Source organism: Ursus arctos, unplaced genomic scaffold, assembly GCF_023065955.2.
Source record: "Ursus arctos isolate Adak ecotype North America unplaced genomic scaffold, UrsArc2.0 scaffold_32, whole genome shotgun sequence".
NCBI classification, from domain to species: domain Eukaryota; kingdom Metazoa; phylum Chordata; class Mammalia; order Carnivora; family Ursidae; genus Ursus; species Ursus arctos.
This window is the reverse complement of record NW_026623008.1, coordinates 20523036-20550273: the sequence shown is the minus strand read 5'-3', so window position 1 is coordinate 20550273 and position 27238 is coordinate 20523036. Positions and strand designations below refer to the sequence as shown.

Here is a 27238-nt window from a genome sequence, read left to right as displayed (position 1 = left end):
AATGTTCATGGCAGAAAACTTGGAAAAACACAAAAGCAGAAGGATAGAAATAATAATCACTTATAAGCCCACTACCTAGTGGTAATAATTTCCTGTGTTTTTAGGTGATATTCAAGTGCCATTCTAGTTTCAGAAACTGTTCTAGTTTTCAGGTACTGCTGTTTCTTGATTATCTCCTAGGCTAGGCATTCAACAGAGGGTCTTACTGAGTTTGTGCAAAGGATTGTGTAGGCACTAGAATGGCTGTAATTTAAAAAAATGGAAAATAACAAGTGTTGGTGAGGATGTGCAAAAACTGTAACCCCCGTACATTGCTGGTGGGAATGTAAAATGGTTCAGCTACTGTGGAAAATAGTTTGGAAGTTGCTTAAAAAATTAAATACAGAATCACCATAAGACTCAGCAATTTCACTTCTAGGTATGTACCTCCCACCCCCCCAAAGCTGAAAACTGGTACTCAAATACAGGTACACACATGTTCGTAGCAGCATCATTTCACAATAGCTAGAAGATGGAAACAATCCAAATGTTTATCAGTTAATGAATGAAAACAAATTGTGGTATATTTATACAGCAGAATAACATTCAGCCATAAAAATTAATGAAATAATGACACATGCTATACCTTGGATGAACCTTGAAAACATGAAAGAAGGCAGACAGAAAAGGTCACATATTGTATGATTGCATTTATGAGATGTCCAGAATAGGTAAATCCATACAGGCAGAACACAGATTGGTTGTTGAAAGGGGTTGAGTAGAAGGGGGAACGAGGAGGAACTACTTAATAGGTGCCAGGTATCCTTTTGGGGTGGGGAAACTGTTTTAGAACCAGATAGAGGTTGGTGGTTGCGCAACACTGTGACTGTACTAAGAGACACCGAATTATTCATTTTAATTATATATTATGTATATCTCACCTCAACTGAAAAAAGAGTATTTAGTTAGAAGTGTCTGGCTGGGCTGCGAACCCTTTAAGAGTCACAAGGAAGGGGGCGGGGCTAGAGAGGCGGGCCTGTAAGAATCACAGGAGGCTGCGCCTGCGCAGCAGAGTCACGTGGTTGCTGGGCCGGGGAAATGGCGGCTCCAGGAGATAGCGGGGCTTCGGCTGGCGGAGGGAGCACAGAGGAAGCATTTATGACCTTCTACAGTGAGGTGAACACCGAGTGAGGAGTAGTGGCACCGGGGCGATCCCGCCTGGTCCTACTTTCCTAGCGGGCAAAGGCAGTGGTCTTCCTGGCCTGGACCGTTGGGCGGCTCCTCCTGTCTGGCCTTCGGGGAGGCGGGGGGCTGGGGGTGTGTGTGCGTCTCTGCCTGATAGCTGCTGGGGGAATCCCTTGGGCATCGGAAAAGGGGCTAGGGTCCGACGTCTGCGGGTAGACGACGAATGTGGCCAACGAAGTACCTTGGCGCGTGCAGAGGTCCCCAAGTCCGCGGAGTCGGAGGCTGGCAGGGGCTGGAGCTGGCAGAGGCTGGCAGACGCTGGCCTTCTTGGGGGCGACTTAACTGTCTTGGGCCTTATTTTTGTTCTAAACGGAAGCACTATTCACCCTTAGTCCTCTGTAATGAGTTGTATTCGTGGTTATTTCTGCCATTCGCGTACGCCAGGCACTATGCATCATGCTAGGTAGGCATTATCTCTGTTTTACAGATGACAAACCTGAGGTTTAGGGAGGTGAAATAATTTGTTCTGGGCCCTAAAGCAGATAACAGCTTGGTATCATGTTAGGACTAGAGAATATTTGGTCTGAGCCTCGATTACTGTCGCATTTCCAGCGCTTAGAACATAGTGATTGCTTGGTAAATATTTGTTGAATAAGTGAATGAATAAATGAAAGAAAAGCATGCCATTTGGAGTCTGAGGACCTTGGATTGGATTTTTATAAGGCAGTTAATTGGACTGATTGAATTTTTCTCAAGGCATTGATTTTGCAGATCTTCCGTTTCCACTTCTGTAAAGCGAGAGTTAATATTAAAATGAGTTTTATGAGCGTTAAAGGAGTTAGTGTATAAGAAAGGGTTTTTATAAAAGTTAAAGCTGAGGATGGACCTCTCTGAGTTGGAATGGATTTGAGGAATGGAGTTGCTCCCCTCTAGGCTGTGAGCTACTCAGAGTTCAGCACCATGTCACATTCATTCATCTTCTATTTGTAACAGTTCTTGTTACATAGTAGTTTCTCCAAAGTATTAAATTTAAAAATGGAATTAGCACATCCTTTATAGTTTGTCCTTTTGAAATGCCGAATTAACCTGAAAATGTTGATACACTGGTACCAAAGTTTATTGACCTCTAATAACTACTCTGCAGTTATACTGGAAATTGTTTCACTTACCATCGTTTAGTTAAAAAGAAAAAAGAAAATCCTGGGTTGTTTGAATTGAGAGAAAGTACCTAAAGGAGGACCCGTCAGTCATCATTCAATCAATATTTGTTGAATACCTGACATGTACTAGTGTACTATTTGGGTGCTAGAGGTATGGTAGTGAACAACAGAGAAAAATCCTGTCTTCATAGAGCTTGCATTCTATAGAGAAGAATACGCAGTAAAGAACCATGTACAGTATAGTGTCAGATAGTGATAAGTGCTATGAGGAAAAATAAGTCTGTGAAAGAAGGTAGAGTATAGGGAGTGGGGAGTGGCATGCTATTTTAAAGAAAGTTGAAGAGGGAAGATACTGAGAAGGAACGGCTTTTTATGTTACTGAAATTATTTCCAAACTCCTTTTGGCTATAGGAATAAAGATGGTATATAACATATGAGTGATTTATTTCAACCAGTATTACAACTCTGACAGTGGCACCAAGGTTGTTTTCCTGGCACTGCCTGGTACCTGTTCTCCTTAGCATTGTCTTTGGGCCAGGGGTTTTTCTTTTCTTTTTTCTCTGCTTTTCTCTTCTTTTTTAAAAGATTTTATTTGTTTATTTGTGTGGGGGAGGGGCAGAGAGAGAGGAGGAGAAAGAATCCCAAGCAGACTCTGCATTGAGTGCAGAGTGGGATGCAGGGCTCGATCCCAGGACCCTGAGATCATGACCTGAGTGGAAATCAAGAGTCGGGTGCCCAGCCAACTGAGCTCCTTGGCCAGGGCTTTTTCTAACTCTATTTGGTTTAGGTAGGCAGAGTTACTTGCCCCTCCCATATACATTTTTAATGCTGTTTTTAGTATATATTTCAGTGTAATTGTTTTTTTCTTAAATAAAAAGTTGTAAATTAAGTATGAGCAGCACAGGTACATCTTCCATCATTATAGTGGAAGCTCTTTGAAAGTGGTGGCTGTGACATATTTATACTTGCATGTTCTTGGTTCCTCAAACTGTTGGAATTAAAATTCTAGTTTACAACTTGGGTAGTTGTGAACAAGTCATTTAACGTCTCTAAGTCTCAGTTTTCTTATCTATAAAATGGAGATAATAGTAATATCTACTGTGTAGGATGGTTGAGAGGAATAAATATGTGTAAAGTTTTTACATTATTAGACTTCAGTAAATGATAACTATTGTAATTATTCCCAAAGTATTTAGCAAACTGTCTTCCACATGTAGACAAATGTTTGCTGAACATGTCAGTAGCTTGTTAAGATGAGAATTCAGAGTTTATTATTGAACTTTACTAATGAAGTTTTTCTCTCCTTTCATTTTAGGTGAAACAAATAGAGAAGAGAGATTCAGTTCTAACATCCAAAAATCAGATTGAAAGATTGACCCGTCCTGGTTCTTCCTACTTCAATTTGAACCCATTTGAGGTGAGCTGTCGGATGTTGCTGTGGCTTTGTGATGGGGAGCTTTGGGTAGCTGCAGGCAGACTTACATCAGAACACACACTTAATTTGTCTTACAGTTGGAACTGAGCTTTGGTGGTTTTATTGTGAGCAGAGTTTGAGAGGCATCATGTTAAGGAAAATGAGATGGTCTTCGCCTTGTCAAATATTCTCCATCTTTTACCAACCCAAATTTATAGGACTTTATTTTCAGATGGGAAGGGAAAGCTAGCCTTGATAAATTTAGGATCTTTGATTTAGTTTGCTTGTTACAGCTTTTCTGTTTTACTGCAGTAACAAATATCAAAAACCCAACAACCTAAAAATGATCACAAGGTTATAGACAAGCAAATATACTTTTTGGGTTTCCTTAGTTTTCTTATTTTATTTATTTTTTAAAGGCTTTTGTTTATTGAGAGAGAGAGATAGTGAGAGAGCATGAGTGGGGAGGAGAGAGAGAAGCAGGCTCCCCCTGAGCAGGGAGCCCGATGTGGAGCTCAGTCCCAGGACCCTGGGATCATGACCTGAGCTGAAGGCAGGCACTTAATGGACTGAGCCACCCAGGTGCCCCTAGTTTTATAATTTAAAATTTTTCCTAATTATAAAAGTAAATCAAATTTTTTCAAAGACTATTTGTTTATTTAAAGTTTTTATTTATTTATTTGTCAGAGAGAGGGAGAGAGTGAGCATGCACAAGCAGGGGTGAGCAAGGAGCCCCATGTGGGACTTGATCCCAGGAACCTGGGACCATGACCTGGCAGATGCTTAACCGACTGAGCCACCTGGGCATTCTGAGATTTTATTTATTTATTTGACACAGAGAGAGAGAGCACGCACGCACAAGCAGGGGGAGCGGCAGGCAGAGGGAGAGGAAGAATCAGGCTCCCCACTGAGCAGGGACCATGATGTGGGGCTCGATCTCAGGACCCTGGGATCATGACCTGAGCTGAAGGCAGACGCTTAACCAGCTGAGCCCCCCAGGCGCCCCGGTAAACCTAATTTCGTATAAAGATTTGAAATATAAAGAAAGCAAGAATAATCATGTGTAATCCCACCTAAGAGAAATAGCCACTCTTAATTGTTTATACTTCAACTATTTTAAATGTTTTACTTAGGGGGCACCTGGGTAGTTGGGCATCTGACTCTTGATATCAGCTCAGGTCTTGATCTCAGGGACATGATTCAAGTCCCACACTGGGCTCCATGCTAGGTGTGGAGCCTACTTAAAAAAAAAAGTTTTATTTTAAAACAAGGAGGATGATGCACTTCATTCTATTTTAAATGCTGTATTGTTATATAAAATATTTGTGTACATTTCTTAGAGTCTTTATAATTATTATTTAAACAATTCCTTTATTATAGGATATTTAAACTAGTTTCTAGTTGTTTATAACTATAAATAATTTGACATAAATATTGTTACATCTTATAAAAACACTTATTGAGTATTATAACTCTTTTTGTTCCCACTTTTTAATCTGGTAAAATACACATAACATAAAATTAACGATTTTAACCATTTTTAAGTGTACAGTTCAGTGGCATTTAGTACATTCAGTGTTGTGCAACCATCATCACTATCATTTCCAGAACTTTTTCATCATTCCAAATAGAAACTCAAAACCCATTAAACAATAACTCCCCTTTCCTCCTACCCCCAGTCTCTGGTAATTTCTATTCTACTTTCTGCCTATGAATTTGCCTATTCTAAGGCCTCCTATAGGTGGAATCACATAGTATTTATTCTTTTGTGTCTGGCTTATTTCATTTAGCATAATGTCTTCAAGGTTCATCTGTTGCTTCTGTTTTTTGAAGAGTAATTTTTAAAGAATTTTTACATTTTGAAACAATTTCAGATTTGCAGAAAGATTACAAGTATACTATGAAGACTTTCCTGGACTATCTGATACTAAGTTGTCCATCCATATGATGTCCCTTTGCCCTGCAATATTTCAGTGTATTTTTCCTATAAATGACACTGTCCTACTGAAGCACAATATAACCATAAAAATCAGGAAACAAACATTGATAACATTGTTACCATGTAGTTCTTAGACTCCACTCAATTTGCCTATTGTCTCAATAATGTCCTGTATAGCAAGAGGACCCAGCCTAGAATCAACTGTACATTTAGTTGTCATGTCCCTTTTGTCTTCAGCCTGGAACAGTTCCTCAGCATTTCCTTAACTTTGGTGACCTTACTATTTCTGAAGATTATAAGCCAGTTATTTTGTGGCATATCTCTCAATTTGATTTTGTTTGATATTTCTCTAGCTGGATTCAGTTTATTCAATATTGGCAGGAATATCACAGAAGTGATATTATATTCTTCTCTTTGTAACTTATAAAGTACATGATGTTTCCGTTAGCTTTATCCCGTTACTAATGATGTTAACCGGCTCACTTCAAGAGCTACCTGCTATGTTTGTTCATGAAGTTACTTTTTTCCCTCTTTGTAATAAGTATTTTATGGGGAGATATTTTGAGACTCTGTAAATATCTTCTCCTTATCAGAGTTTAAGTTTATTCATTTATTAGTCAGTATAGATTGGGGGTTTTCCTATTTTATTCGGTGTGTTTTATCTTCATATTATTTATTTTATCGCTCATGTTGTCCTAAATTTGGCCAGTAGGTTACCTTTCAAGCCAGATCCTATCTTTCGATATCATCATTCTTTGATTACTAGGCATTCTTGTACTTTTCCTGACCCAGCCTAAAATTAATCATTTTAGTGAGGAGCTCTGGTTCCTTTAAGTGAAGAATGGTATTTAGAAATCAAGATTTGGGGGGCGCCTGGGTGGCACAGCGGTTGGGCGTCTGCCTTCAGCTCAGGGCGTGATCCTAGCATTATGGGATCGAGCCCCACATCAGGCTCCTCTGCTATGAGCCTGCTTCTTCCTCTCCCACTCCCCCTGCTTGTGTTCCCTCTCTCGCTGGCTGTCTCTATCTCTGTCAAATAAATAAATAAAATCTTTAAAAAAAAAAAAAGAAATCAAGATTTGGGTGCTGGGTGTGGGGATGTCATTCCTGTTGGGAATGTCACTATCCCAGACCCTATTGGTAGATAGGGCTAAGGATTGGGTAAGTGTGCATGCGTGCACGTGTGTGCGTGCGCGCGCATGGGTGTATGTGCCCTCGTGTACATACATGTATTTACATCCAGTTTCTTTCTTTTTTTTTTTTTAAAGATTTTATTTATTTATTTGACAGAGATACAGCCAGCAAGAGAGGGAACACAAGCACGGGGAGTGGGAGAGGAAGAAGCAGGCTCCTAGTGGAGGAGCCTGATGTGGGGCTCGATCCCAGAACGCCGGGATCACGCCCTGAGCCGAAGGCAGATGCTTAACAACTCTGCCACCCAGGCGCCCCTACATCCAGTTTCAATCCAACACTACAGGGTTTATTCTCATTTTTTTCCTTTCCATGTTTGTGGTTCCCTTCTTTCATAGTGAGAAATCGGGCTCCCACTATCATAAATATATATGTATTTACTTAATTGATCCTCCTGTTTGCATCTGATCTCCCAACTGCCATTCCTTCCCTCTTCTGAATGCCCTCCTCTACTCTGCTTTATTCTGACACCAACACCAGGCTGCCTCACTGTGCAGAAACTCTTCTCACCATACCTGAGCTCAGAACTCCCATGTCAGGTTACCCTTCCATATAGGTGCGTTCCTCACCCAGGTCAGGCTCCCTGTGCTTGCCCTCTACCCTCTGGGAGCTCTCTTCATCCCTTTTGGGCTCCAGCATCCTCCTCATCAAGCAGGCACCTTCCTGCCTTGCTCTGGCTTTGACACCCTATGTTAGGGTAACTTCCTTTAAGAACACCCTCCTCATCTTACTTAGGCTCTAATTCCACACTCCAGGTCACCCCCGTGCATGGAGGTCCTCTTCACTCTGCTCGGTTCCAACGTCTGTGCCAGCCATACTTCCGTACAAATGCTCTCTACATCCTGCTTGGGTTCTGACACCTCTCGTTGGGCTGCCTTTGTACATTGGATGCCCTCCTACATGGGCACCCTCCTCACCAAGCACAGGTTTCCCATGCTAGGTGACGCCTTTGTGAAGATGTTCTTGCTTGGGTCCTATACTCTATGCCAGGCCACCTTCCCTTGTGGACACTTTCCTTACCCTGCTCGGTCTCAGATACCCTGTGTTGGGCTCTGCTTCCATGTGGATACCTTGCTTTCCCCTCTTGGGCTGTGATACCCTGCGCTTGGCTACCCTCCCGTGTTCACAGTCTCATCCTGCTTAGGTATAAACACCCTATGCCAGGCTGCCTGTCCACTGAGATGCCCTTCTCAGCGCACTTCGTACCTCCTTGTCAGGCTGCCCTTCTGTGTGGTTGCTCTTCTGACCCGTTGTGCTCCACCACTGTGTGACTTTGGGCCACACTCCTCCCTGTGTGGTCACCATTGTCTTCATCCCAAACGGGCTGTGACACTGTTCTGGGCCATTTTGAAGCCCCACCCAGAGTAGATGTCTACGAGTAGATGTCTAAGTGCCTGGCTCCACTTAATGTGTTTGGATCGTATTGCTCAGAAAGGGAAGGGGAAGATGGAAAGCTTAAAAAGTACTTTTGAGGGGTGCCTCGCTGGCTCAGTTGGTAGAGCCTGTGGCTCCTGATCTCAGGGTTAGGAGTTCGAGCCCCATGTTGGGTGTAGAGTTTACTTAAAAAATAAACAAAATCTTTTTTTTTTTTTAAAGGTACTTTTGATTTGATCTTGGGGAGGGTGTGGAGAAGATAATTTGTTTGAGAAGGGATAAAGAATTTGATGGTATAGTCTTTCTGTTTAACCATACTCTTAAATTATACATAGTACCATGAAAAGGGGACATGTGATCATATAACTTACCCATTTATTTGTTAAGGTAATTCGTGTTTCCTGTGGAGATCTGATTGACAAGAAATGATAGATTGTTGGGACCAGTATGAAGGCTAGGATTTTAATGTCCTACTAGTTACTGTGGTTCTGGAAGTTACTGCCCTGTAGCTCTTGTCCTGATTATAGGAAGTATGTTTGAGTATATATACACATTACGCATACATGTATATGTGTATATATGTGCACACACACAGTTGACCCTTGAACAATGCAGGGATTAGGCATGCAAACCGTTGCACGGTAGAAGATCTGTGTATAACTTGTGACTCCCCCCAAATTTAACGCTAATAACTACTGTTGACTGGAAGGCTTACTGAGAACATAAAACATCGATTAACACATATTTTGTGTGTTATATGTATTAAGTACTGTATTTGTATATTGAAGTAAGCTAGAGAAAAGAAAATATTAAGAAAATCGTAAGAGAAAATATATTTATAGTAGCATACTGTATTTATTGAAAAGAAAGTGCAAATATAAGTTGACCTACACAGTTCAAACCTGTGCTGTTCAAGGGCTGACTGTGTGTTTTTGAATATATACATCTTTACACAAAGATATGCTAAGGTCGACACACTGGGGGAGATGGGACATTGTGTTTGAATGGGCAGGACTCCATGACTATCCATTAGAATATTTGTCTTTTTGATTTTCTACAAACGTGCTGGCCTCTTTATAGGGTGAACGTCATTGTCATTGTCTCCTTATAAAGTTGCTTTTTGATGCTCAAGTCAGAATTTTAGGTGTTCCTGGTGATGCAGGAAATGAGTGACTTTTGTTTCTCATGGAACAACTATTGAGCCATCTAAATGAATCTGATTTTTCTACAGAGGTAAGCAGCCTGGTCTTGTAGTAAGGAGAGTAATGCAGTAATAGCTGTCACCTGAAATGTGAATGGTCTTAGACACTGCCTCACTGAGCAGCAGGTAGAAAAGGGAGGAAGTAGACTGGAAATCTGAAGAGTCTTCTCAGAAATCCTTATCCAGGGAGCATTTTTTTTCTTCCTGCCCTCTGCAGCTTCTTCTTTGGACATGTGTCTAACCTTCAGCCATTAAGCAGGCATCTTTTCTTTTGTGTTCTGTGGTTATTCTTAGGTTGAGGACCCTTCCCTCCTTCCTTCCCTAAGCTTAGATGAACCTGTGTCCCTGCTCAGTCCTGTCCTTTTCGTGTTCCTTACTTTGATTTAACTTTAAGACGCCATCATGGAGCATCACTGACTTTGTTTGCTGTTTATCTTGTTAAGTACCTTGAGAGAAAGGTATTTATCTCCTAGAACTCTGGTACTTGCACATTATTAACAGGTCATAGAGTTCAGATGTAACAGAGACTGGATTCCTTTTTCAAGCAGAAGATCCCAAAAGAGGCTGTTACAGTTTGAGTTCAGAAACTTGTATAAATGTCAAGCATTTTTGTTAATGTGAGATGATTAGTTAGACTTCTGAGGTCTAAGACTGTGGATTCTTCATTGTAGTATCCCCAAAGCCTGAGATACAGTAGGAGGTCAGAAAAACCTTCCACGAATCTGAACAGATCTGTGTGCTTCCTACGAGCCATATTGGTAATATGGCATTTATCATGTTTTTTTGTTTTGTTTGGCATTTATCGTATTTGTAAAAATTACTTATTACTTGTCCATTCTTCCCTTGATGGACCTTAAATTCCATGAGAATTGTAGTGAGCATAGTATCTAGCAACCCTAAGTGCTCCAAAAATTTGTACTGAGTGGGAAACTGGCTTCAGAGAGGTTTGGGCCACAGGGGTAAGCCCGCTACTTTCATTGTATTTCATGGCCACATATGGCACCTCCAACTCTTAAAGATCGAAAAGGAGTTGGATTAGCTTTGAAGGCACTTAGTGAATATTTGTTGCCTGTGATCACATGTGACATAACTCTTGGAAAAATAACTTTTGGTGTGTGTGTATGTATGTATGTATACACACCTTCATTTTTGCCAAATCATCTGAAAGTAAGCTGTAGACATTGTGAGGGTTCATGCCTAAATAATTTACCATGCATCTCCTCAGAACAAGAACAGATTTCTGCGTAACCACGGCACCATTACCACACCTAAGAGAAACAACGTTAATTCAATAACATCGTCTAATGGCGCCCACGCTCGAGCACCTCCAGTTGTCCCCCAAATCTCAGTTATAGCTATATTATTTATATAACTTGGGAACCAGTCAGGGTTAATGAATTACATTTGGTATGATTAGTTCTGGGCTATAGCTTTATTGGAGGCTTTTTTGTGTGAAGGTGGGAAGTTTTCTTTCTCATTCGTTTAAGGACACCTGGGGTTTGTTGGGCTTTGGTTGCTCCAGTACATTTCTTTTCCCCAGAACCAAGGTAAGGTAAAACTCTCCTCTGAATATTTGTGTATGTACAGTTACCTCCCTTTATCCGGAAGTCTTATATGGCTGCATATGTCCTCTTGAGTGACTTTTCCCAATTCCTTTCTCCCTTGGGAAGTTATGAGGGGACACAGTGAATCTTGAAAATTCTTTGCTTTAAAGTTCTTCTTTTCCCTCACCCCGAATGTCTGCCTAGCATTGGAGAGCGAGTATGCTTCTGTCACAACCTTCCAAAGTCTGCTGAATGCAGTGGTGATTCAGCTTCATTGCCTACCAATAACCTTATTGCTGTAGGTGGGCTGCTGGAATGTTGTGAAAGCTTGCAATAAATCTTGACATCGCTTGTTGCCAGGCTTTTAACAAACACTGCAAGCATCCGACTAAGCTTGGTGGATTACTTTGCAGTTTTAATTTCTAGTATGTATTTTTCCTTTCAAGTTTTATTTTCATTTTTTTTCTCTTTGCCACTGCTCCCCACCCCCTGTCCCTGATCCTTAGTACTACCTGGTGATCCTTAGTTCTGCTAACTTTGAACGTACTTTTTTCTAACCTCCATCATTTCTTGCCAGTGCTTCTCAGACTTAAAAAGATTCAAATCATGTGGGGATCTTGTTAAGTGTTGATTCTGATTCCGTTGCACTGAAGTGCGGCCTTCTCTTTTGAATTTGTAAGAAACTCTTCTCACTCTCTGCCCTTTCAGGACCTTCCTCTGGCCTTGAATACCAAGTAACTAAATACTAGGTGCTATGTTGAGTCCGGGGACTGATTATACTGTGAAATCACCTGCTGTAATTGTATATAACATTCCCTTCCCCCAAAAGCACTTATTATATGGTAATTATAAAATATGTTTTCCCTGTTTATTTATCTTTGCATTTCTAATGTGTAGCAGTGTGTTCAGCGGGTAGTAGCTACTGTGTAAATGTTTGAATGAATGTATGTATTTGTGGTGATGGGGTCAGGATCTTTGAAGAAGACTGTCAATACCAGTTTATACCTAGGCTTGGAGAAGAATGATTAAATTTATTTTTTAAAAACAAGATTGCTCAGAAAATACAGATGATCCTTCCATTTGGCCGTACCTCAGTTCTAATGAGGTGGAATCAGACTTTTCTAGAGTAGGCCCCAGGCATCACTCACAGGTCTTCACAGGCAATTCTGATGTTCCCTCTGGGCTGAGAACCATTGGCCCATGTGAATTACAGATATAAAGTGGAGCACAGTGGAGCTTTCTGGACCGAAAATCAGGGAGCCAGCCCAATTTTTTCCCTGTTGCATGTTTATGCTTTCTCCACATTTGCAAAGATAAGTAGGGGTGGGTAGGGGGATACTTTTCATAATGAATGAAGGGAAAATGCAACATGGTCTGGAAACACGTCTCTGGATATAAGATAAATTCTTTTGATGGAATAAAAGTAGCTACTGTATTAATTGAGAACCCTAAAGTGTTATAACTATTATTCTGTTACTGATTCGGTCATTTATATATATTTTTTCTTTTAAAAAATATTTTTTAAAGTAATCTCTACACCCAATGTGGGGCTCGAATTCATGACCCCATGTTCTACTGACTGAGCCAGCCAGCCGGGTACCCCTCATTTTTTTCTTTCTTTCTTTCTTGCTTTCTTTCTTTCTTTCTTTGATTTACTCATTTATATTTCTTGAGCATTTTTTTAGAACTGGTGCCAGGCACTGTTTTGGAACGCTGAGTACTGTTCTAGATGCTGATAATAGTATGTATAATTACTGGACACCTGTTAAATTCATAAATTCTTTCAATCTCTTTTACAGTTTTGATTTTGATTCTTCCAGGTTCTTCAGATAGATCCTGAAGTGACAGATGAAGAAATAAAAAAGAGGTTTCGACAGGTACAGTACTGTTTCCCTGTAATAGATGGAGTTTGAACCTTTTGGAAATACAGTAAGCACATGATTCTCTTAGGACTTGCTATTGACTTTTGGGCCAAAATTTAACTATTTTTTTAAAAGATTTATTTATTTTAGAGAGCATGCGTGCATGAAAGTGGCAGGGGGTGGTGTGGAGGGGCAAAGGGAGAGGGAGAGAGAGAATCTCAGCAGACTCCCCACTGAGTGGGGAGCCTGACCTAGGGCTTGATCTCACAACCCTGACGTCATGACCTGAGCCGAAACTAAGGATCTGATGCTTAACTGACTGAGCCACCTAGGTACCCCTTGACTTTTTTTTTTTTAATCTTAGGTCTATGTAACTCTTTTAAAAAAAAAAACCTCACAGTGACACAATTTGTAAATCATTTAAAGACCATGGCTTACCTTTGACATTCACACAGCCTGCCTGCAGGAGATTTATTGGAAGGCCGTGAAGCTCAGTGACAACTGCCTTCAGCAGACTTCTGAAGGTTATGACAGGAGCATACCCACTCTCAAATCTAGGCCTACAGTTGGGAGTGAGGGGGAAGAACAGAACGAATTTGACTTCTGAATAGAATCAATTTTATAGCCAAATAGAATCTTTCCAGCCACTTAATCAGGAGAAATAACAAGATAGAACAGTAGAGCTTACATGGAGTCATGCTTCTTAAATTCTCTGCCTTTCAGGGAGAATGTGTTAAATGATTCATAACACGTTTTTTGTTTTTTTGTTTTTTTAAAGATTTTATTTATTTGTTTTTAGAGAGAGAGAGCAAGCAGCGGTGGGAGGAGCAGGGGCGGTGGGAGAGGGAGGGGAAAGAATCTCAAGCAGACTCCCCACTGAGCACAGAGCCTGACACGGGGCTCCATCTCAAGACCCTGAGATTATGACCTGAGCCGAAACCGAGAGTCAGACGTTTAACTGACTGAGCCACCCAGGTGCCCTTTGTTTACAGTTTTTTTTATTTTTAAGACCTCCCTCCTTAATAATTTTATCTTTTGCAAACTTAAATACCTAAGAGACACCTGGTTTCATATAAAGAGTGCTTTCTTGCCCAGTCTGATGTTTCATAACTTGAGCTACAAAATTTTATAGTAACCTTTTTAAAAACCCTTCCAATTTTGATAGTTGAGTAACCTCCAGCCTCCCTTCTAGGAGCTGAGTAATCATACTCCCTGCAGTCTGTCTTTACTAATTGGATTTTCTGTGTATTTCATGTCTTTTTTTTTTTAAACTTTTTTATATCTCTTATGTACTTCATATTTTAATAGGAGCTAACCAGTGCCGAATATAATTCTCAGCCCCTGCAGGACATACTTGTTAATATCCAGTGTTATGCCTGCTTCTTTGATACTGTAATTGCCCCCACATTGCTGACTCATACTCATCTTCGAAACTGCTATTAAGCCAAGATGTTTTTTATCTTTGCCTACTCAGGCATTTCCCATTATATAGCTTTATAGCTTTTTATAGAGTTCTACTCTGCACCTATATTCAGCTTTTTTTTCTTTTTTCTAAAATTTCAAGTTTCCTAATGTAGTGCATCAGCAGTCTTTCCCAATTTAATAAACAAGCATTCAGATCCACAGAACAGTTATTTATGTAGCTGTACAAAGAACTCAATAATTGAGTTCTTTAGTCTTTAATATGATCTGATAAGAGTGTGAGCCTTAGGGGCGCCTGGGTGGCTCAGTCAGTTAAGCGTCCGACTCTTGGTTTTGGTTCAGGTCATGATCTCAGGGTCGTGAGATGGAGTCCCACGTCAGGCTCTGCATTCAGCGGGGAGTCTGCTTCTCTCTCTGCTTCTTCCCCTCCCTTTTCCTCTGCCCCTCACCCCACTCGTGCATGCGCATGCTCTCTCTCTCAAACAAATAAATATTAAAAAACAAAACAAAACAGCATGGGCCCTAGAGCTATTTGACTTGAGTTCCAGTCTTGGTCATACCCCTTATAAGCAGTTTGAACAAGTTACTTTCAACCCTTCTGTGCCTGTTACCTCATTTGTAAAATGCACATAATAATGGTGCCTACCTAGTGGGGTTGTTATGAGGATTTAAATGAGGTAATACACACAGTATGCTTAGAATAGTGTGTCTTTTTCTTGGCATATAGTATGTCCTCTTTATGTGCTAACTATTCCCAGTGCATGTTAGACAGTATGCTAAGTTTCTTACTTGTGTTATTTCATCCATAAGAACCCAGTAAGACAGAGGTATCTGGTATCGTCCCATTTACAGAGGAGGAAACTGGTACAGAGATAGGTTAAGTGAATTGCTCAGGGTCTCACAGCTGGTGGGTGATTGACGTTGGAATTAGAGCCCAGGATTCTGGCTCCAGTAACGCTGGATTTAGCATTTGATTCCCACTTGCTGTCATTCCCCCAGCACAGTCCCACTGTTCCAACTAGTTGATTTTGGTCTGTCAATGACAGTAGATCAGTGATTCTTAATCCTGGCTGTCTGAAAGAACCACCTGTGGAGATTTTTGCTTTTTTTTTTTTTTTAATTGTATTTATTTATTCGACAGAGAGAGAGACAGCCAGCGAGAGAGGGAACACAAGCAGGGGGAGTGGGAGAGGAAGAAGCAGGCTCACAGCGGAGGAGTCTGATGTGGGGCTCGATCCCAGGACTCCGGGATCACGCCCTGAGCTGAAGGCAGACGCTTAACGACTGAGCCACCCAGGCGCCCCAGATTTTTGCTTTTTATTTTAACTTTTTTATTATAAAAAATTTAAATTACATTTTAAAAAGAAAGAGTAGCGCAGTGAACACCCATATACTCATCATCTGTATGCAATGATTTACTTCATTAACTATATGTTTTTGGCTCAATTGTTGTAAATTACAGACATCATGATACTTCACCCCTAATACTTCATCATGTATCCCCCCAAGAAAAAAAAGAACATTTTCTTGCATTTTTCACTTGTCACACCTAACAAAATTAACACTAATTCCTTACTATCACCTGATACCCAATCCAGTAGAGGTCTAAAAAGTACAGATGCCAGAGACCGATCAGAGGGTCTGAGGGCAGAAAGTAGACCTATATTTTTAAAAAGCTTTAAGGGTTGGGGGTGCCTGGGTGGCTCAGTCAGTTGGGCATCTGACTCTTGATTTCTGCTTGGGTCATAATCTCAGGGCCATAGGATCAGGCTGAGTTGGGCTTCACGCTTAGCAGGGAGTCTGCTTATCCCTCTTCCTCTGCTCCTTTCCCTGCTCATGGGCACAGGCACACGCGCGTGCACTCTTTTTCTCTCTCATATAAATAAATAAAATCTTAAAAAACAAAACCCAAAAAAGCTTTACAGGTTTGGAGCATAGCCAGAACTAAGAACCACTACTTTGTTTTTTTAAAGATTTTATTTTAATTCCAGTTAATATTCAGCATAATATTAGTTTCAGGTACAACATAGTGATTGAACATTCCACACATCACCCCGTACTCATCACAAGTGCACTCCTTAGTCCCCATCACCTGTTTAACCCAACCCCCTGTCCCCCTCCTTGAAAACCACTCCTTTAAATTAAAAGTTCTTTTAGGAATGAGATGATGTCTCATACCTGCTTTAGCCTCTTCAGCGCTCAGTATAAGGAACATCATAGGAACTGGGTGCTTTTCAGTCTCCTGTATCCTCACAGCGTCCTCATAATGCTAGGCTTATATTTGTTCTTAACTTTGTGATTAAAACGCTACGTGTTTCTCAGCTGTGTGTTTACCTTTTTTTGTTTGTTTGTTTTTGTTTTTTTTAAAGATTTTATTTCTTTATTTGACAGAGCTAGAGACAGCCAGCGAGAGAGGGAACACAAGCAGGGGGAGTGGGAGAGGAAGAAGCAGGCTCATAGAGGAGGAGCCTGATGTGGGGCTCGATCCCATAACGCCGGGATCACGCCCTGAGCCGAAGGCAGACGCTTAACGACTGCGCCACCCAGGCGCCCCCTGTGTTTACCTTTTGGTGCTTGAATTTTGAGGACAAGTATTTCTGCACATTTTATGACATTTATTGATTTGTTAAAAATGCTTCTGGCTGGCAGTCTTTTTTGCCATAATACCTTAGAGTGTTTGGTTGTAAAAAGGCACAGTGCAGGCGAAGAGTTGTTAAATGTTCCTCTTGTTGACAAAGCTAACTTCCCTCTTATTTTAGTTGTCCATATTGGTGCACCCTGACAAAAACCAAGATGACGCTGACAGAGCGCAAAAGGCTTTTGAAGGTATTTGTAAATTGACCTGCTTCCGAGTCGTATTTTATCAATGCTAGGGACTAACTGTTCCTTGTCCTGGATCAAGAAAGGAATGTTACAGTTTTGTCTTCTGGTGATGAAGAAGCTGTGGTTTTCAGTAGAACAGTTGTCGTTCCAAAGCAGAACGTTGCTGTGTAAGAAATAGATCTTAACTTTACTTTGTTAAAACTTGTATGTGCCAAGAAAGACTGTTACTGCGTAGGATCATTTTTCTTTTTTGAACATAAAAAAATAATTATCACTGAATTAAATCTAGATGTGGTGTGTTTAGTCTTGAGGGTATATGTAATTTTTTCCAAGGCTCTCAAGGAAAGTCATTGCTATAGTTGTATGTTTTTAAATTCGTTTAACGACAATAACTAATTTAACAAAGTAGGGAATGCTTTTAGATGGCACAAGTCCATTTACACTGCCTGAGTATAGTTCAGACTTTCAGAGGGTGTTTGCAGAAACAGTTAATTTCAATGTTTTGCATTAGCTGTGGACAAAGCTTACAAGTTGCTACTGGATCAGGAACAAAAGAAGAGGGCCCTGGATGTAATTCAGGCAGGAAAAGAATACGTGGAACACACTGTAAGTATTTATAGTGCTGCTGTGTTTACAGGAAGTATTAGCAAGCCTTGGGCACCTTGCAGGAGGGTAAATGTTAACATAGCAATACCTACTGGTGTAATTCGTGACCTCTTACCTGGTCTCCGAAAGTTTGCCGTGGTGCTCATGAATAGTGTGTGCCCTAGAGCTCAGGATGTGCAGTGGCTAGGAGGCTGCTCGTCCCTCTTTCCTTACCAGCCCCATGCTGCGGAGAGAGGTCCTCTCTTGCCCTCTCATCACCTGTTGTCACATTACCCAATTCTGAGAGTGGAAGAGTGGAGCAGCCATGACGATCCTTGACCCTGGATTTTTATTTTTGTCTCTGTGAAGGGGTTGGAACATGGGCTTGAGAAAGATTGGCAAGGGGACGTGAGTAAATTTTTTTAAAAATAGGAGGTGCATATCTGTATTAATAACAGGGTTGGGAAGGATTCAACTAAAATAAATTCAGTTATAGCTGGCTTTATTTTTTTGCATTACTTAAATCTCCTGAGTGGTGGGAAGTGTTAAGATGGCTTGCTTGAGGTAAGAGGGTCTTCGTTTTAATTTTTTACTTCCTGGGGCAAGAATTGTGAGGCCATTCGTAAGAGCTATTTTAATTGGGAGTGAATACGGGTGTGACCTTTTCTTTGAAGAGCTTTGGAATCTGAAATAGGGCTGTATAACCAGTACGGACGAGTCCAATTTAGATGGATAAAATGAGTGGCAAGAGGAGAAGGGTGGCCGTGACTGTGTCTGGCTGGGCATGTGTTGGAAGTGGTACCTAGAGGCCAAATTTTGGTAGAAGTCGGAAGAGGACCTGACAAGTTCTCCTTAAATCACTGTGGTAGTTGCTCTTCCTCTTTTGCCTGTAAAGGAGCCGCCCTCAGTCTTTCTGGCCACAAGGTGGCAGTAGGGCTGTTCTGCACTTGGAAGGCACTGGCTTTTCGCTGGAGCCGCAGTGGATGGTTCTTTAATAGAGTAATGACATTCTTGTGTGAAGGAATATATTTAATTTTTTTTTTAGATCTCAGGGGTGGCCAAAGTGATGAAAAACATAAATTAATATGATGTGAAAATGATTAGTATAAGGGTGTTTCGCAATGAAAACTATCAACAGTGCAGTTGTTGAAATGCCAGAAAACAATTAAACGTAATGGCACAAATTCGGTAGCTTGTTCTAAAACTTGACAAATGTATTTTCTTTGCTGTAAACACGTAACTACCAGCCGCAAAAGAGAAATGGGTAATCTGATCAAGGTATCCAAGGCTCTTTGGCTCTGGCCTAGGATCTGATGGGTTGGGGACAAGTTCCCTGCTGGTCCCCTTGCATCCTTCCTGGTGGGTTGGATTTTAGATGAGGTTAGAGGAAGGACCCCTGGTTCTTAGTTCTCCTTTGATTGCATTGCTGTTGTGGAGGGGAGGGGCAGAGGCTCATGGTATTTCCACGTAAACCTTTTGTCGCGCCTGTACCTGCAGAAAGTGCACATGCCACATGCGTGCAGCTTAATGGATGTTCTCAATTTTTTGATGAAAAAAATTCTTTTTAGGTGAAAGAGAGAAAAAAGCAGTTAAAGAAGGAAGGAAAACCTACAAATGTGGAGGAGGACGACCCTGAGCTGGTGAGTGAGATGTGGGAAAAGCCACGCTGTCTCCTGTGCTTGAGTGCGCCGGTTGCTGGGTTAGAGAGCAAAGCTGACGCATACGTGCTGGAAACATTTTGTTTTAACTTAAAATATTTAAATGTATATCCATGCACCTGTTTTTAAGCCTCACCCTTTTTTTTGTCATAGGGCCATGGCCTTTTCTTTGAATGTGTGTCTGCTGATTGGCGTTTACTGTTGACTGCATTTTATAAAACACACAAAGCATTTTCCGTAGCTTCTACTTTTAATGTGTTTTGCAGTATGTTGAAACTTAGGTATTTGTGAAACAAACCAAGAGCAAAATCCTAGCTATTTATGATTCGTTGGTTGTTTTGTTTTGTTTTTGAATAAAGAGGAGCACTGGCTTTATTGCCTTGCTGGGCAAAGGAGGCTGCACGAGCTAAGGCCTTCAAAAGTGCAAGCCCGCCCACATGATTTGTTTTTCAGTCTTTTTCAGATGTCTCACCGGTACGTAATTCAACGGCAGTATTTTTATTTTCTTTCTTTCTTTTTTTTATTTTTGAAGACTTTTGTTTATTTATTAGAGAGAGAGAGAGAGCACGTGCACACAAGCAGGGGGAGCAGCAGGCAGAGGGAGAAGCAGGCTCCCCACTGAGCAAGGAGCCCGATGAGGGACTTGATCCCAGGACTCTGAGATCATGACCTGAGCCAAAGGCAGACAGTTAACCACCTGAGCCACCCACGCGTCCCCAACAGCAGTATTTTTAGGGACTTATGTTTATTGAATCTTTCTAAAGCATTCCACTTAGTTTTAAAAAGAAACCACAAGCATTTATTTGTATAACCACATTCATCAATTTCTCTGATATTTAAATCTCATAAGTATGGTCATCATTGCAACTGGCATGGAGCACTTGGGGAGCAACGACAGGTGACTCTAATCAGCTAGTAAACGGCTTCCCACCAGCCATGAGCGCTCGCTGTGCTCCAGGTAATAATTTACAGAGAAACGGAGCACATTGCTTCCATCCGTTGGGTTCTTTAGTGGAGATTGGCTGAGAGAGAGATTCTGCTTCGATATTTGTGTCTGATTGCCTCACTAGCCTGAAAAATTCAGTCATCCCAATCTTGTCTCAGTTTAGATCAGTAAGTAACTTACCATGTACTTACCTTGTTTTTAAAGATTTATACGGGAGTGGCTGTCTTGCTAGGGAAACTTGCCTACAATTTCCTGCTTCGGTGGTTTTGCTGGCAGCGGCTGGCCCCATCTTCTGTGCAGTAACACTGCTTGTGAACTGTGAGGTCACCTTGCATACTAGCCACCTGTTGTGGATTTACTCTGTCCCAGTATTTCAGTTTTTTCTCCACAGTCTTATTTTCTCTTCCCTTCTCTTTAATGATCTCTGGTGTTTTCTGAAGACCTCTTATAAATACTCCTTGGTTCTCCTGATTTTTTAAGAACCCTAACTTTTTTAAGTTGTCTTTTTTCCCCCCGATTATAAAGGAACACATGCTAGTGATAGAAAATTTGGAAAAAGCAGAAGAATATAAAAAATTCAGTCATCAGTAACCGTCCATCCAAGAGAGTTTGGGGCTTTTAAAGATACTGAAGTATTCGTTACAGACCCCTTCGCTCCTTTGGTGTTTGTCCTTACTAGGAACTGGGGTTTGTCAGTGCTGCTTTTACCGAGCACTGCCTGGCAGATAACAGTATTAAAAAGAAGTGACAAATTCTGGGGCTCCTTTACTTCCCTTTCTCTCCGTAGATTACTCTTTGCTCCAGTGTCTCTGCTTTTGGGACTTAGCCTCTATGAAATCTGCATGATGGGTTACTTTCGATTTTTCTTTGTGTATTTAAAATGCTTTATATTTGGGGGAAATAAGTTTTAAAGATAATTCTGTTTTCTGTCTTATGTTGTGTTATTTTTTCCCATCTGTACATTAGTTAGAATCAGCTGCATACAACTAAGACCCAGAATGATGGTGCTTTAAACAAGACAGTGATTTGTTTTCTGTCCTGTATAATATAGTCTTTGGGACGATGGCCGCTGGTATGGCAGCGCCGGACCATGTGTCACCTAAGGACTCATTCAAGGATGTCACCCCCATCCTCACAGTCCAGGATGTGTCATCACCTCACCCATGTGCCAAACAGCAGAATAGAGGAAGGGGACAAGGAGGGATAAGCGTACTCCCTCTAAGAATATTCCAGGAAATTGCTGCATCACTTCTCCTTATATCCCATTGGCTAAAACCTAAGTTACATGGCCACATGTAGTTACAAGGAAGCCTAGGAGATACGGGCTTCTGCATTGGGTGACCAGGTACCTAAAGATAAGGGATTTTACATGGAAGGAGAACAGATGATGGGGGGTGGGGGACCCACAACGAATAGCTCCGACGCCTCTGCTGTAGTCAGTAGACTCCGGAGGTGGGTCTGCTGGATAGCACCTTCTAGGACCTAGCGGGGTGCCCAGCACAGGGTAATTATAAAATATTTGTGAAAAGAAAGAATGAAAGTTATTTTTTTGAAGTTCTTTGGAGGAAAGGGTGCTCCCACATGGTTGTGATAAGCAGGTAGAAGTTTTTTCTTTTTGGTGATTTTTACCAGAGCAAGTTTCTTGTGTATCATCCGCAGGGTGAAGGCGGAAAGATCTAGGCGGTATGTTATTTATCTCCCAGGAGAGAGCATCATTAAGTAGTTCTCCCTGAAATCTTTCTTCCTTGCCGGTTCTTTTTTTTTTTTTTAAAGATTTTATTTTATTTATTTATTTGACAGAGACAGGCAGTGAGAGAGGGAGCACAAGCAGGGGGAGTAGGAGAGGAAGAAGCAGGCTCCCAGCAGAGGAGCCCGATGCGGGGCTTGATCCCAGAACGCTGGGATCACACCCTGAGCCGAAGGCAGACGCTCAACGACTGAGCCACCCAGGCGCCCCTCTTCCTTGCCGGTTCTAATCTGCTTTTGTCTTGGGCTCCATCTAAAAATGCTTGATTCAAGTTGCTGGAAAAATACTGACTTTTATTTTCTTTTGTCCTTAATTTTCTTATAGTTCAAACAAGCGGTATATAAACAGACCATGAAACTCTTTGCCGAGCTGGAAATTAAAAGGAAAGAGAGAGAAGCCAAAGAGATGCATGAAAGGTATATATCCGAATATTCACGTATTCCATCTAAATACCCAGATTAACCAAAATTGGTCTTTGGGGATTTCCCTAAAGAGGGATTTTTCTAATTGAGGAATTATGTTGTACACCATCGAAGAAACTGTAGAAAATAGTTATCTGAAACAGCCAAACTTTTGAATCCTTAGGGTAAGAAATTGTCTCTGACTTTCGGGAAATATTGACTAGACCTGTCCTTAGGGAGTTTTTAATCAAGAGTGCTATGTGTTTTCTTCCTGATTTCCTGGAGTTAAATAGGCAGAGTTATTGAGGCCAGAACCTTTTGTGTGACTAGTGGCCACAGCTTTGGTGAGTCTGGTATTTACTGTATAGTGTAATCACTTACAAAGTATTTATTGTCCCAAAATATCGTTTCCCTTGCTTATCAGAAATCTTGAGGTTAATATAATTTATGTATTTTGTATCGTTGACTAGTGTTTAGCAGTAACCGTGTGTCGCTAGTTGAGGTTGTGTGAAATGTCCTTGTTTTGGGATTGGGTTTTGTTCAGAGACCCTCTTAAGAACCTCTACTATTGTAATGGCCGTTCTGCTGAAGTAGGGTGGCCTGGGTCCTTGAGACGGCTTTGTCATGGACTAAGCCCGGAACCTGTGGATGGAGCCCATAACCTATGATTTTTGTTGGCTGGGCCTTGACAACCTTGTACGTCTGTCTGTGTAACACGGGTATTTATACCCTGCCCTGTAGCCCTGCCCGTGGTCTCATCTGCGTGCTTTAGATGGAGACATGCATGAAAAGGCTCTGAGCCTTTTCCGGACAGGCATTTTTATAGAACCCTAGGGAACTGATTTACTTTATATCCTTGCTTCTATGGGGAGGCGGCTTAACTTGTGTGGGTAAGACAGTATCTGAGTATCCTATAAGTACTCTGGTCTGGTTTTCTTCCTAGGAAGCGACAAAGGGAAGAAGAGATAGAAGCTCAGGAAAAAGCCAAACGAGAAAGGGAGTGGCAGAAGAACTTTGAGGTAGGTTTCTGGGGTGGTCAGGGCTTCTCATTCCAGAGTAAGAAAACTTGCCGGCATAGAAACTTGGTTCCTGGGCATTGCCAGGACTGAGCGGGGCAGACGATCAGGGAAAGGGGATGCGCGGGGAAGAGCAGGAGATTTGGAGAATGAGCCCCGGCTCAGCTGCCTTTACGCTCTCTAGCCTTGGCAAGGGCAGGGAGGGTCCCTGAACCGCTTGTTAGAGATTATGGAAGGCACAGCTGCCAGGTGGGCTCGAGAAAAATGCTGTGCAGTTTAGATTGGGGGTAGTCATGGAGTAGGGCCCTACTTAAGAGGTCTGTTAGCAGAAACTGAGGTTCTTGTGACCCTCATATCCCGGCTTTTGAACTTGACTCCTTTTTAACACCCTGGTTACACTCTTCAGGGACTCAGCCAGTTTCCTGAATTGAGCCACGTTTGGTGTCTCGTCTTCTGTAACGTTCAGGTCTCAGGCTAGGGATTGGTTAACCAGAATTGAGGACTGGGTTTCTGTCCCCCTGCTTGTATGCAGAGAGAGACAATGAGTCGGTCTCTTGATAAGCAGGGGGAGACCCTCGTAGCCCTCACAGTGTAGCCGGCTAGGCATTGTGCTGGCTTTGAGCCTCTGTTTGAGTTTTGCGGGGCCGAAGGAGGATAGAGTGGGGAAAGCGGCTATGCTGCTGGCCAGCCGGATGACCTTGAGAAAGTGACCTGACCCTGAACCTTGGTGTTGTCATTTGTGAGGTGGTGGTGGCATGACCCGGTGCAGGCGGCTTGTTTTTGAGGGTTAGAAATAGCCTCTGCTGAGTAGCCAGCCCTGAGGCCCCTGGCAAAGGTCGTTGTGATGTCGTCCTCTTCTTCCAGCCCACAGCTGGTCCTGCCTTCTAGGGGTGGGATGCCACTTTTTGTGGGCCTGTGGAAGTGGGAAGAAAGCTCTGCTCTGTTCTACTCTTGGATTATTCCAGAGAGCTGAGCCGGGCTGGGCTATGGGCATGCAGAGCAGGTTCAGGCCCTTTGTCTCGTTAACTGGTTTCCTCCCCCCAAACCTCTGTGCTCAGGAAAGTCGAGATGGTCGTGTGGACAGCTGGCGGAACTTCCAAGCAAATACGAAGGGGAAGAAAGAGAAGAAAAATCGGACCTTCCTGAGACCACCGAAAGTAAAAATGGAGCAGCGTGAGTGACCACCTGGGGTCACAGCCACAGAACCTTCCCCCAATTGTCTCCCCTCCTGCTTTGAAGGACTCATTCTTTCCTCCCATTTCCACCCCAACATAGAGTAGTAGTTGCTTTTTAGTCCATTTTGTTTTCAATACAATTTAATATCGATCAGAGTAATTCTTTTGTACATTGAAATGAGGGGCTCAGTTTAAAACGAAACCTTCCCCTACCCCCTACCCCTAGGCCAGCCAGGATTGGAAGGTGCCACCATTGGTGCTGCCTTCTCTTCCCACAGCCTGTAACTTAATGTTTTGTACTTCACTGAATTGTGATGGTTAGAAACTTCGTGTATAGTTTGTGGAAATCATCCAATTAAACATATTGCTTAAAATGGTGTTGCCGTGACTTCAGAGACAAGCCTGGGCCACCTTAGGAATCCCTTTTGCTTCATGTGCTTGCTTCCGGGCGTGGCATCCTTTGAAGCCCCAGATCAGACAGGGAAGGCACTGGGCACACAGACCCGTCACGCGATGCCCTGACCTCCGCAGTGTTTGGCATGTGCTTTCGCTTCTGACTGACCATTCCGTGTGGCATGAGGCTCCGAGCCGCCCAAAGTGTTCACTTTCCAAAGAGCTAGCCATCTTCCAACCAGTATCATTGTGTCCTAGCCTGTCTGCAGCCGTTAGTGGTCATATTCTGTACATGTAATAAATTTTTATACCCTAACCATCGATGTACTCTTCCTTAGGTATTACTCCAAGGATGGGTCCCTTGGCCCAACTCTGAAATGCTTCGGAGTGGGACAGAGCTGCTCCCCACGTGCTCCCTGCCACTTAATGCTGCACCTTAGTTTCTTCGTCTACAAAACGGGAAGATAGATGAGTGTGGCGCTTTCAGGGAGGGTTAGCCATGGCGTGTACAAGCTTGCTGTCACGGTGCTCAGAGCGTGTTGCTAATACACTGTTAGGTGTAAAATGAAGATACTGATTATTTCAAGGATGAAGTGAAATAACGTATGAAAGCACCCAGCTTACAGTATATTCCCAAATGTCCTGCTGGCCTGGAGAGACAGGATCAGCTCTTGGGTGGGATACAAGGTGCAAAATAGAAAGATGACACGTAAAATGTGAGGATAGGAGAAACTGGGTGACTTTGAACTAGACTTGATGCCATGTTTTATAGATAAGGAAAGAGGTACAGTGACCCCAAAGGCCCACTGTCTTTTGTCGAGACACCGCACATTAGATTTGCTTCTCTGTGGGAGGGGACAGGAGCTTGGGTGTCTTACTGTCCTTCCGAATGGAGCTTAGCAGTCGACGCTGCAGATGAGTCTGAGCACAGAGGGTGGGTGCGGCTCTAGCTGGACGTGGACAGAGGTGGAGAGGGGGACATACTCTGTCATCCTGCAGGGTGATACAGGTCCGGAGGGAATGCGGACTGCCCTGTGCAGGGAACAGCGAAGTGCCACCCACCTCGCGCCCGAATGTGCACGCACACACCCATCCCTTCCTCAGAGGTTCTGTGCTTGTCCTACATCAGCTGTTTTTGCAAGCTCCCGAGGGCCGGGGCCGGGCCGGGCTTTGGCCCCAAGGCACTTATGGCAGCCATCAGCCATGGGTATACGTATGCCGTCGACAGATGTGCTGGCGTAAGAATAAAATGGTGAGCACCATGGGGCCCTGCTGCCTGCCTCAGTCTGCTGGGGCCCGGGGTGAGCGGGCAAGTGCAGAGATCTTGAGAGGCGCATGTGTCCACTGCCCCGAGGAGGGGGCCCTTGATCCTGTTCTTACAGCCAAGGCAAGTTTCTGGAGGAAGTGACATTTCTTTTCTTTTCTTTCTTTTTTTAAGATTTTATTTATTTAGTAGAATGAGCAGGGGGAGAGGGAGAAGCAGGCTCCCCACTGAGCAGGGAGCCCGATGCGGGGCTCGATCCCGGGACCCTGGGATCATGACCTGAACCGAAGGCAGACGCTTCACCGACTGAGCCCCCCAGGTGCCCCGGAAGTGACGTGTCTGATGCATCGGTTGGGAATGTTTGCAGCTGCGTGGAGTAACGAGCATAAACAAATAGGGGAATGTTTTGCTCACGGAAGTATGCTGGCGGGCAGCTTCAGGTATCGGTCGTGGGCCCCACAGGAGCCAGGAGCCAGGCTCTCCCCGTGCTTCCACTCCATCCTCAGCAGGCTCGTCATTAGCGTTGCACAATCTCATAGAAGGTTGTGGCAGCGCCACGCCTCATGCCAACTCCCAAGCAGAAGAAGTCATCCAGAAAGCAAAATTTTCCCCCAAGGATAACATTCTCTAGAAGCAGAGTCACATGGCCACCCAGCTGTAAATTGGGGAAAACAGCAAGGGAGAATGGGCAGGCCACAGACCAGGACTTGCCCCTCGGGGCCGGGCACCTACTGTTGCAGTGAAGTTTTGCTGGCAAGGAAGGAAGAGAGGGAGACGGGCTGCCGGGGACCACCGAGTGTGCGGTGCAGGGGGGGTGGGACTTGAGGAATGATGTTTCAGTCGGAGGGACAGTGTGTGCAGAGAGCCAGCGGTAACCGATGCCATGCTTAGAAGCCGGCTGAAGTGAGGCCAGGGACATCAAAAGTCCTATTAAGGAATTTGGGTTTCAACCTTGACAT

At 42.8% G+C, this 27238-nt stretch overlaps 1 protein-coding gene across 1 annotated transcript; it reads left to right on the top strand.

The window, feature by feature from the left end:
• The first annotated feature begins 1012 nt into the window (after positions 1 to 1012).
• On the top strand, positions 1013 to 25331 carry DNAJC8 (DnaJ heat shock protein family (Hsp40) member C8). The gene is made up of 9 exons (XM_026516900.4): positions 1013 to 1155; positions 3640 to 3741; positions 12808 to 12864; positions 17031 to 17097; positions 17606 to 17700; positions 19248 to 19319; positions 22355 to 22446; positions 23375 to 23450; positions 24506 to 25331. The coding sequence occupies exons 1-9, from the start codon at positions 1078 to 1080 to the stop codon at positions 24626 to 24628; spliced, it is 762 nt and encodes a 253-aa protein (XP_026372685.1). The 5' UTR covers positions 1013 to 1077; the 3' UTR covers positions 24629 to 25331.
• Positions 25332 to 27238: the final 1907 nt, after the last annotated feature.

Excerpts from the sequence above, each read along its gene's own strand:
- DNAJC8 (XM_026516900.4), top strand. The coding sequence starts at position 1,078 with ATGGCGGCTCCAGGAGATAGCGGGGCTTCGGCTGGCGGAGGGAGCACA. Across the intron at positions 1,156-3,639 it reads TTATGACCTTCTACAGTGAG|GTGAAACAAATAGAGAAGAG; the intron begins GTGAACACCGAG and ends CTTTCATTTTAG. Across the intron at positions 19,320-22,354 it reads AGGAGGACGACCCTGAGCTG|TTCAAACAAGCGGTATATAA; the intron begins GTGAGTGAGATG and ends ATTTTCTTATAG.